Raw genomic sequence first — 12,530 nt, 5'->3', positions numbered from 1 at the left:
TTAATGAGGCGGTAAATAAAACTGCCAAGGAGAGATACTGAAACCTCTCCTTGTAGACACTCCTCAGTCACCTGATCTTTCTCCTACATGAACTGATATATCTGATTTGGAGACCATATTAAATATGTGTCCACTCACGACGTGAATTTAGAATTTTAGAGGTGGTTTTATCGATCACTTCCCTCTACAACAATGAACACTCCGAGGGTCGACACTCGGTTGTCCAGATTGCTCCATACCAACCGCTAACATTTAGGGGGCCTTATCAGTTGACTTTCCTTGGGGGTACTACGCATCTGATTTACAGGACTGTGAATTTTTGGGAGGATAGGTTGCCTGGTTTTGGTAACAACGCCCTTTACTTTGTGACGGTTTCATATTTCAATAGTTATCATTTTTAATCTAAAATATACTGGCACATTTGTCAAGTGGTGGGTTTGTTTTGTTTTATTGGGTCAATTAATAATTTTATTTTCATGATATTAATGGTACAGGTTATTTTCAAAATGAGACTGACGCATATGTCTTATCGGGATTTAAAAAGAAACTGTTACTGTTAAACCAGGTATTGACGTTGCTCAACATATCGTCCCATTTATGTAGTAAAAGAGCCCATCTATGTGAAATTACAATGGAAATGTCATCAGCATATAGCGTGAAAGATGAATTTGTCAAAAACAATCATTGATATAGGGTGTTAATGGGAGAGAACCTAAAACCGATCCCTGTGGAACACCTATATCAATATCAACTACAGACGAATTAATCTATCCAGTTAAGAACAAAATCTGCAATCCCATACGATGACAACTTCCCCAAATGAGTGCTGCGATCGATACAATCAAACTCTTTACTGAGGTCACACAAGATCTAAATTGGGCACTATTCCGATTCCAGACTTTTCATTACATTACCGCAAAACGATATTACTGCCATTAAAGATGACGTTCGTTTCCGTCGTACTGGTTGTTGTACTGTCGACCCTTTCAACGAGTGACAAGCTAATTATGGGCGACAGCACCGAAATTTATTTCGAACACTTCTTGGAGGAATCTGGTAAACACTGGGGCCCGCATCGCGTTTTAAGTCATCACGCTTCTTTATTTCAGGCTGGGGATTGTATTCGAAATTTATCATCGGGTTGACCTGCTTCTGCAATTTTGCACAAGGTTTCACCCTTGTCGCTCTGCCCATGGCGCTCGCGTTGTCTTCGTGCCAAAGCTCTGGCATCACCGACAAAATCGTGTTGAGAATATTCACCAGTTTTTACATCGGTAAGCGTCACGAAGGGATGTGAGTAAACGATGGAGATTTTCTATTAATTTAACAATTATATATTTGGGACAAACGCCATATCTAAGCATAGATGGAGATAGATCTGAAGAAGTGGCAATAACGCGTAGAGTAATACAGGGATTCGTGAACCCCAGGCAGATCATTTGTACCGCCACGTCACGTATAGTGACGTAATCAAGAATGATCCGTATTTCTTAGCTATATTGCTGCCATTTTGAGGTACGTTCGGATATACAATCCTAAAAATAAATGGGTGAACCTACTACAAACACGGTCATTCGCAAAAAATGACATGTAGTTGGGTACATTATTGTTTTGCAACTTGGTTCAGTGGCGTATTTATACGAACGAACAAAATAAAAGGCATCAAATATATGAGAGAAAACAAATGTCAGTTAGATAGGTTAAAACTTCCAATACATCAACAACACAACCAACGAAAGCCAATAACGCAAAAAGCAAGGAAGGGAAACAAAAACTGGTTATCATCAGAAAAAAGCACCTTCCTCAGAGTCTGATTCGATGAACTTTCGCAAGCCTCACCTATGAGGCGGTGTGTGTGCCTAAAATAGTTCTTCCATTTTTCAGGTGAAACCTGAAACAAACTGTTATTTGAACTATTATTAAGATATTACTAAATATATGGAAGCTGTTTTGGAACTATAACACCGTTTACAACCTGACCGAACCATCTCTATCGCTTTAAATTGGCAATGATAAGGCGAAAGTCACAAAACGCGATGGCCATTATGCAATTCTAACTTGTCAATTCTTAAAAGATTTTAATTTAAAATAATTTCATATTTAAACAAAAATACTTATGAACTGCTTCACTAACATCCATAGCTGGTCTTTCGATAAAATTGGCTGAAATGGAATATTCCTTTTTGCAGCTACTCTACAAGAGACTGCTTGATTCAACTTTGATTAGGTATTGGCTCAGCAAGTCCATAGTGATACGATGCATTGTTTAATATTATTAATGAAAGTTTACTAAGATTGGGAAATAGCTGTTGATTAGCTGTTGTAAAATTAAAAAAAAATGTTCAGTTAAGCTCTGAAGAAGATAATAGGTTGATTGAACGTTCTTTGAAAAATTGCAACAGTACTTCAGAGAACAAAAGCAAAAAGTAACTATTCTAAGTAAAAGGGTTACAAGATACAACGAGAGGGTAAAAAAATACATACAAAACAAGCACAAGGGTGTTTTTTGGGAAGTTGGATAATTAGAAAGATTCTATCACAGAGGAACCACAAAGTGCACAAAGATACCTTTAAGCATAACAGCACGACCACGAAGCTTACTGGATATAACAGGAAAGACAGAAGATGCTTCGCGTAGATGAGGTAACCCCGATGGAATTTTGACGCCATGATGTTGAAATGGCAAACATAAATATTAGAAACTGGAAAGTACTTGGGAGTGGAAGTTCAGGCCTACTAGCGGAAAACGCAGGAATACGAGAACCTAATAATATTTCTGACTTTTTCACCAAGCGTGTAACTTATCTGTTGCCAAAAAATATTCATGAAAATTCCCTCATCGAGGTTCTCCAAATGTGCAAAGTGAATCAAGAATTGCTCACATTCTGGAAATTTTGAAAATCTTGTGTAACGAAAACATAAATGAATTTCAAACCTCTCTTGGATTTCGAATCTGCAAAGGCTTAGATGATCATATTTCCGTAAATTGTATGCAAATCTCAAACAATAACTTTGCATCTCTAAAAGTTTTATATTATCAAAACACTTTTTCAGAAGTTCGGATGCATGCTTCAAAAGTGTAGATCATAATCAATGCTTAACCCTAAATTTTTACCCACTTTAACAGGACTATCATCAGTCCAATTGAGTTATATTATGAATTTAGCGTGATTACCAAGCTCAACTCTGTCCCTTTCAAAAATAATCAACTTCGTTTTAAAATCACTATGTACTAATCTATGACTAGTGAGAATTTTATTGATCACCTAATGATCGTAAGTAATGGTGCAGTTTGAAGGAAATAAGTAATTGCGTTACGTCAGCGTAGTGTTTAATGAATATCGAAGAGTCGAACGTGTATAGAGAGGCCCAAACACAACACTCTTAAAGCTTTAATATAGTCTAAGAGAACCAAACAAGGTTTCCATTTTCATCGTAGGTATGATGTCCACGAAATCCATATATCGAATCCGCATAAGACTGCTTTTAAATTACGGTTTCCAATACCTTGGATAGGGTAGGCAGTATACTAGGTGGGCACAATTGGGTTAAATTACTAGAAGAACCACATTTGGTGACTCTAACCAGTTGCAATACATTTATTTATAATAAAAGTTATGTGAACTCAGGTGGGGAACCATTTGAGTGTTAACAATATCGGCGCCCGTTGATACCAAGTAAAGTTTGCTCCACTTCCAAAGTGGTGACGGCATGGAAATTAAAAGTAACAGCATCGTGACAATATGATTGATTGCTAGAGTTCTGTTTTATAAACGAGTCAATATCATGACAATTAACAACAAACAAGGCACCTCCATATCATCAGCTACGCAGCAGTAGGGCCTAGCCGATTGACGATACTAGTCCTCTCAATTCATCGAATCCGAGGAACTATCCAAACCGACCATATAAGAGGTACTGGATTTCTTCGAGAGTATAATAGGTACAAAGATCTGAATGCTTTGGCAAGATTAAATAGAAATACGTATATTTGATTGAGGCAAAGTGAAGCTCTCTTTCGAGGGGACATGGAGGGACTCAGCGTGGATCCTTTGGGTTGCAATGACGGATTGGTGCAATGGTTCATTTTTTTTCCTAATTGCATTATAGTAAATTTGTCGTGTAGAAAGTTCCCTAAACTACCCTCCCGTGACCATAAAGGACCTTTGAACTCACACTACCAACATTGCAAAGAACTGACGAAACGTTGAACGATTTCTTTTCCTATAGGGCGTTCTTTTGGCGGACTTTGCACTAACTGCCTCGCCGACAGATACGGAAGAAAGCGCTACTTGACCTACAGCCTGATGGTGGTGTTCCTGTCTACGTTCACGTCAGCGTTCGCTTACAACCCCTACGTCAATATTGGATCCGCGTTTTTTCTGGGAATGGGGTGATGGATTAGTTCACTACCTTTTCTAATAAAAACCAACTGACAGCCAGACTCGCCGCAGGATCGAAAACAACACGACCGTCCTGCGACTGTTGCTGATCGAAAGCTTGCCGCTCAAAAAGCGAGGATCCTATTTCACGTTTTGCACCGCGTTTTGGTCGCTGGGATATCTAACTACGATAGGTAATAATAATAATAATAATAGTAATGTTTGTTTGCCTTACAAATAAAAAAATATAGAAATACTTATTAAAAATTATGTTAAGCAAAGAGCAGTTAAAAATAATTGAGAAACATACAAATTTCTAAACACTGACTGTCTCTTAAATAGTCCTTTTGTTTTGACTGTACAAATTTATATTAAACTGTCTATCGAACTAAAGGAGAAGATTCAAATGCACTCTTAAAAATAAATTGCTACTCCCTGCTTATTCCGATGTTAAAGATTTTCTTTCTTGTTATTTATCTAACGCTAATTATCACTATTATTTATTTATTAATTATACTAACATAATTTTATGTTATTTATATGTATATTATATTGATAATATCTATCACTCAAGTCTTATAGAAGCAAAGCTATTTTTAGCTTTATCTTTAACTCTATACACCCGAACATATGTTTTACCATTAAATTAGAAAGTAATAATTTCCCATTTTTATATAACTTAATACATTGTTACATCAGCAACCCCAGTCACTGAACACAGAATTAAAACACCTTACATTTGCTCTTCTCCCTAATAATTTTCACAATAGAGATATTGAGTGTTTCATCACAAAGTTCACAACCTTCCAAAGACAATGAGTCGGAAAGCAACCCAAACAATAGGCAATACAAGTCTTTTTTCAAATTCTGTTTCTAGAAATATTGCCCACTACAAACATAATTTTTATTATAATATTCTTTGGAGGCCGTTAAAAATCGAATCGCCTACTTCAGGAATATATTTTCTAGGGGGTACGTTAACGTTCAAACCGCCACCGCTGCTGTCGAGTCTCAAGGGAAGAATTGACAGTAAACTGGCTCCTTGGCGGATAATGTTTGCGGTGTGCGGAGGTCTGAACCTTTTCATAGCCTGCGCGTGCGCGTTGCTCGAAGAGAGTCCCAGGTATTTTTTGTCACTGGGCAAGAACTACCTGGCCTATCTCGTGCTGAAGCAGTTGTATGCCATTAATAATTCAAAATTTGCCGATACGTTCAAGGTAAGTATATACCTTGTCTCAGAGTATATCGTCTTGACTTTTGACGGCAATAAAACACCTGACCAGTCGGTACGGTAGAACAGAGCAAAAGGGCCGGGCTTTTAACGTGTTTTAAAAACACATAGAATAATTATTCTATTCATTTATTTGGGTATAGTATAATTACTAGTACCAAAAAAAAACGACACTAAATATATACAAATTATCAATAATTATTTAAGAAAGAATGTTTTTATTCAAAATCTAATCGTGTTTCAGTCTTATTCTGAGTCTCATGTATTTTTTTTAATTACTAAGGGTGTAGAGATTGCTAGGATGCACAATTAAATTTTTTTAATGCATACAGGGTGGCTCAAAAAGAGCATGACGAATAAGACATTTAAAAAAATGTTTTGATAATCATTATTTAAAAATTCTGGAACTTCTCGCATACAGTAATATCTCCTGTTTTATAATAGATAATTGATTCTCTCCATCTCAAGGGCATTTTTTCTTCCCCCCATATTCTCTTCTCTTCAAGCTTAAAAGTATTCTGCCCACCTTCGGAGGCTGACGTTAATGCCACCTACTAACTGTCGGTTTTTGCAGAATAATAATGTTTTATTTTTATTTTTCCCTCTTTGGCTTCATTCTTGATGAAGTTTTTTCCCATTGTTCAATTCCTTTCTATATATACTCTCTTTTTTTGCTTCTGCATTGTTTCTTTACCTCTCTTCTAACTAGCCTCGTAACTCCCTTTATTTTCTTCTGTGTGATATTCAATCCACTGTAACCTTGCACGTTCCCTTTTTGCTATCTCTCTTTACACTCGTCATCATACCACCCTCGCATACCTTTTTTTGTTGTTTTTGCAAAATCTGTGCGCCATGTAATATTACATTTTCAAGTTCCATACATTTTTCGTCAGTAGTTGCGTCATTACTTAGATTTATATTTTTCTTAATTTGTCTCGAAAAAATTCCCTCACATTATCATATTTTAAGTTCTACATTAAATAAACAGATCTAGCACCTTTATCTTTCCTCTTTCCAGGTGGCCTTCTATGTCTTATATTTCGTGAATGTTTAGACTCGATTAGGACATGGTCTATTTGATTTAGTAGGTCCGTTTGGTGATGTTCAGATCCCCCTTATGTTGGAAACATGTGGTCATTTTCTTTTGCAAAATGAAAGTTTCCTTAACTGGTTCGCAAAAAAATATGGTCCAGTAACTTTAATGTGTTTTGTTCCACACCACATATTAAGTGACCAATAGTTTTAGTTGTTTTTCCCGTACCCAAAATGGATCAACTGTTGAATAAAAATGCATGTTATGACCATTAACTGCACCATTAGTGAGAAAAGTAGCTTTATCGGAAAACAACATTTTAGAAAAAAAAAATTTACCTGTTGTACCTATATTCATCATTTTCAGAGTTTTCCAAGCTTGATTCCTTCTACTCCTTCCTGCATGCTAGACTTGTGTAATTACGCAATATTTTACAGGAAGAATGATATTTTTTTAATCCGCTTTCACGCAGATTTTGCTTTTTTTTTTGAGTTCCATAATCAAGAGCGGAATATTGGCAAACCATCTTCTTGACTCTGTCGTTTACAGCATTTATGTCGTAGACTTCATCAAATGGTACTATGTATGCATAGTTAGAGACTTGGTCGACAAAAATGACTACCGATTTATTAATCAAAGATTCATTGGAGAAGTGTTATACTTAGGCGTCAACCTAGTGCATCCAATTAACCAAAACTACTACTAAATTTACTGACTCTAGGTTTGTAGAATGGCAAAATAACAAATGACAAGGCAAAATATTTTGTCGGAAAAAAGAGTTTTTTGAGTCATCATCAGACACAGGAAGTGAAAATTAATCCTCTTTGCGACCCTCCGTCAGCTCTAACCTGACGATATTTAATCCTCATGGGTTAACCGCGGTTCAGTCACACAAAATATGTCCCATCAACAAATTTGACAAGCAAGGATCTTAGGTTCAAGTAAAAGACGTTTAAATACCATTCTGCTAATAATCTCTACACAATTTATTGGAACTCTTTCCATAAAATAATAACCTTTCACCAACAAGTTGAAGAACAACAGAAAAAAGGTGTTGTGCTGAGTATATTGCCACTAAAGCCCAATTTGGAACAGCTTGAAACATGACTGAGCGGGAGTTCACCCCAGGGGGAACAATCGGAGAAAAATTTGACCCAAACCTAATGTAAAAATAGACTTTGTCTTCTAAGTAATTTTGCATAATCAAACAAAAGAATTAAGGCTTTTCAGAGAAAATATTTTTGTTCTTAAGGCTTATGTATGTTGAACTTCGGCAATGGATTGGATACTGATTCGCAAATGAAGTTCTGATTTATATCAGACACATATAAAGAAAAAAGGATTGGCCTGGTCTGGCCTCCTGTGGAACACCTAGCTGAACGAACTTAAATTTGGAAGTTTGTATCAAAGAGTTCGTTGTTGTACTTTTTGTCATTCTGTATCTACTTGTGAGAATGTGAGAGATTTGAGAAATCGCTTGAGAATCCTACATACTTCAATTTTTGCAACTAATAAATTATGACAAGTTCCATTTCCTCGATCCTCACACCTTACATCATTTACTATGGCAAGTAGTGGTGGTACTAAAATATTTTCTAAATCCTGATTGGCAATCCGGTATAAGATTGTTGCAATTTGCTTACATATATATTTTTCAACATTTTTGAGACTGTTAGGAGTAGGCTGACATGCCGTAGTTCTTTTGGGGTCTGCCACCTTGGCAATAATTGCTTTTTTTCTGACAAATGGGCGTTTTCGTCCATAATCTATGATATCTATTAATGCGCCAGAATAAAAAAGCAGATTTCTATATATAGAATTTAGCTTCCATCTTCTCCAACCTAATTTGAAGTAATGTCTGCTATAATTTTTTCAAGATCGGTTAGATTAAATAGATTAAAGTTACTTTGTCTGTAGTCATATTGCTGTTAACATTTAATGGATAGGGGTATGTGGAATGATCTAAATTATCAGTCTCTCTCTATGTATATATATATATATATATATATATATATATATATATATATATATATATATATATATATATATATATATATATATATATATATATATATATATATATATATATATATTGTGAAAATGTACTAAAATAAGTTATTTTTTCCCTAGTTATTGCATTTTTTGTATGATTTCCTTGTTGCCCATAACATGTAATATAATGAGGAGACGATGTTCGTGTGATATTTGATATTTTCAATAGTCCATGGGGTCAATGTTCTTCTTATTTGCCGAATACTTTCATTATAAACGAAAATCCTTCCTTTAAAAACTCATCCAAATTAAAAATTTTATAGTCCCTGTAAGTGATGTAATTTTTTGGTTAATGATCTTCTTGTAAAAACATTTTTTAAAAGTCAAGGTGTGATTCAACACTGCCACTGATAACAACGAACTGATTTGTCTGCGTCTTGTCCTTTACGCTCAATAACCAAAGATATACTTTGAGATCACAATATCATCGTGATCAGGCAATTCACAGTTGTGATCAGAACTATTCATATTAGTAGCATCATTATTTCTACTTTAGACGAAAGAAGACGATATTAAGAACGTAATACGACCTTACGAATTCGCCTATGTGGAGCCAGAGCAGTATTGGGATGTATTCCAAGTTCTTTGCTGGAGATTTTATAGAGCCGTGAGAATGGCTTTTTCGAGGCGACTTTTAACCACCACCTTGGCTCTTATCGCGATTAAAACGCCAATTATGGTGGTCGGGTAGGTTTTCCGAATTTTTGACGCGATGCTTGTAGTAAACCTAACAAAATTTATGGAAGAGTAATTTATACGAAAACGGGCAAATATAACAAAAGTAAAAATAGAAAAAATTTCTCGAGATAATAGAAAAAAAACACCTGCAGTTCGTCAGCTGGTAAAATATTGTTGTTCTATGCGATTTTTCATCGTCACAAGCTTTATGTGCGCGGATGCCAAGTATTTCAAACATTTTTTCGCCAATATTTACAGATTATGTCTTTACCGGTAATAAACGATTTCCGTTTATTTAAGTTGCTTTTGATGTATAGAGTATTTGGCGATTCATAATATAAAAATATCTGAATAAACATCAATCGCTACACTAGAGAGGGTTAAAAAAAATGATTCCATTAAATTAATCATTTCAAAAACAATTAACGTTTCAAATAAAAAAAGTTGTAAAGATTGTTAGGATTCACAATTATTTGTGTACCTAAGCCAATATTTCAAATCAAAGATAACGACAACAAAATTTTCATGGCTTGCTTAGATTTAGCTCGTATCTCGGATATCCTATGAAATGTCGGAAAGCTGAAAAACATATCCGACAAAGATTGAGTAGAGTTGTTTTTTTTTTCTGGACGCTTTCATCTTTTTGAATAAAAAATAAAGTTTGTTTTTTTTGGATGGAACACCCTATATCTTCTAGACCAATTTGATTCAGCTTGGTATGAGCCTCTCAAAAATGTATGGGGTTATTTGTATAAATGACCACACAAAAATTATTTTTTTAAATTTTCATGACAATACTTACACAATAACTTTTATCATTTCCATGAAGACCTTTTGACCTTTATAGCTTTTGAAAATTTGCGAATGCAACGTCTTGTTATTCTGAAAGCTTTGGAGAAGATTGAAACTGTGTGTAGGTCCACATTTTGAACAGGTTTTTAGCTTTATAAGTTGAAATAATTATGTCCAGATTTGCGATAAATGCTTATATTTAGTAATTTAGTAATCATTTTAAATAATTGCTTTGGTTTACCTTTTTTGATACTATATAGATCATAAAGCTATGTAGATTGTTATAAATAAAATGTAAATATTAAACTAAGTTGGCTTCATGCAAATGATGAAAGTTATTGTATAAGTATTGTCTGGAATAAGTAAGGTAACGATTTAATGAAATTAAGAAGCGTCGCTTAAATGAAAGAGAAGGTAGAGTATGTATGTGCCAAAAAATAATCTAGCTTTGTTTTATTTTAAATCGATACCATTAGGTAGATGCAGGGTGAAAGATAAAAAATGTCCATTTTTGAAAAACCACAATGTTTTCCTTGTTATAGGAGCCGAAATTTTCAGAATATGGGGAATAGGATACGACGATGCTAAAAATGGCGTCAAAAGAAATTAAGTCCTACTTACTATGTTGCGTACTGCCGAAATCAATTTTTGTTTTTCCTATGGGCTCCATATTAAATTTCTATATTTTCATGTGTAGCACACATTTATGTTTGGGGAAGAAAACAAATCAAAAATGAGATTTCACTATTGTCGGCTACGATATTGCTATTCACACAGTTAAATAATGAGTGGACAAGTAAGAAGTCAATAAAAATGGAGACGATCGGGAAACGCAGCCAGTACAATTTTCCAGTTTTGTGGGTGCCCAAAATATCAAACCAAACGTTAAATCCCCACCTCACTTGATGCCTAACTTCACGAGCTAACCGTGGATTTGCTGCCCAAAATACTGTGTTCTTAGCAAAGGACTTTTAAGAGTATCGCCATCCTGAAGTCCTTGGGTAGGCCGTTACGGATAAAGTTGCAATCTTCAATCTGACGTAAAGCAATACGCCATTTTCAGCTCGCCGTATTCATTTATCCATATCCTGAAAGTTTGAACATTGCAGCCACCATGATCAGGCAAAGGTTTTTCAAAAATTGACATTTTCCTTTTCACCCTGTATCTACGTACGATTTAAAATAAAACAAAGCTAGATTTTTTCTTCCTTTTAAGCGACGCTGTATCTCTTACAGCTTCCAATGTCCCCATGTACATCCTCTTATACCGCACACCCTGTATATTTGAATAATTTAAAATTGAAAAATCTTGACTTTCTCAAATGGCACACCAGACCTACAAACTTTTATAAAGTATCATATAACCATTTCATCTATTTTGTAATTTATGTTAACTTTTCCAATATTTACCCTTTTTTCGACTATTATTATTATTAAGACTATTACTATAACACTAATTGGCCATGACAAAATCACATTGTCAAATTAAGAGATAAACAGGTACATGAATACCTGATTTTTAAATGAATTTGTTCAATATTTTAGCCGTTCGATTTCAACACGAATTTTTTTGGATGACGCTTTTGATTTTTTCTATGAAAAATCCTTATTTGAACATTATACCGCGTGATGCGTTGCCGAACTGAACAAAGGAAATCCCATGGAAATTTTTAGGTGACCCCCATGTACATTTTATCGCAAAGTTGTAATATAATATATTGAAGGAGCCGGTTAACTCATGTGCCTAGTGTGAGTAAGTTTTAATAAGTCAATCTCCCGTAATTGAATTAAATATGTGTAGGTATCCAACACCAGTGTAATCCATTTTGATAATGACAACACAAAAATTCTCGACTAACAATATTTTTATTTGTGATTGTTATACGTTATTCAGTGCGCTTTAATTAAAGCTAAATATTCAATTGAAGAGAAAGTAACCATACTTAAGTGGTATTATCCAGGAAACAGTCTTAAAGCAGTGTCTGAAGTGTTTTCAGTTTATTTTCCTACTACAACTGTACCTTCCATGTCAACAAATAAACATTATTACCCAATTCGAATTCAAAGGCATCGCAATAAATAAATTCAAGAGCTCCAGAGAGGCGAGGAAGAAAGAAAGGTAGCAATTTGTTTTGAAATGATGGATAAAGCAAATAATAATAAGGATTGGCACCAAGACAATGAATGTCGTTTTGTTAATACTCGAAGTCGATATCCTCAAAAAATAAATTTGATGATGGAAATTTGCGGACATCACATTATTGGGCCATTTGTTGTGAACTTATTACAAAATAAAATTTATACTTGTCCCAACCATAATTCCTCTATTGTTAGGGAGTATTTGGGAAATACTTTTAACCGG

At 34.7% G+C, this 12,530-nt stretch overlaps 1 protein-coding gene across 2 annotated transcripts in view; it reads left to right on the top strand.

Moving 5' to 3' along the window:
• Positions 1-12,530, top strand: part of LOC132701952 (synaptic vesicle glycoprotein 2A-like) — a 33,214-nt gene that overhangs the window by 15,508 nt on the left and 5,176 nt on the right. For both annotated transcript variants that reach the window (XM_060670304.1, XM_060670305.1), the window contains exons 2-7: positions 898-1,056; positions 1,110-1,274; positions 4,231-4,393; positions 4,455-4,576; positions 5,352-5,599; positions 9,195-9,385. In XM_060670304.1, coding sequence (XP_060526287.1) covers positions 942-1,056; positions 1,110-1,274; positions 4,231-4,393; positions 4,455-4,576; positions 5,352-5,599; positions 9,195-9,385 — 1,004 coding nt within the window. In that variant the 5' untranslated portion in view covers positions 898-941. The remainder of the gene's footprint in view (positions 1-897; positions 1,057-1,109; positions 1,275-4,230; positions 4,394-4,454; positions 4,577-5,351; positions 5,600-9,194; positions 9,386-12,530) is intronic.

Source organism: Cylas formicarius, unplaced genomic scaffold (assembly GCF_029955315.1).
Source record: "Cylas formicarius isolate icCylForm1 unplaced genomic scaffold, icCylForm1.1 PGA_scaffold_5__7_contigs__length_24384050, whole genome shotgun sequence".
In the NCBI taxonomy this organism is placed as follows: Eukaryota; Metazoa; Arthropoda; class Insecta; order Coleoptera; family Brentidae; genus Cylas; species Cylas formicarius.
Note: the sequence above shows the minus strand (reverse complement) of the source record. Positions and strands in the feature narration are given on the sequence as shown.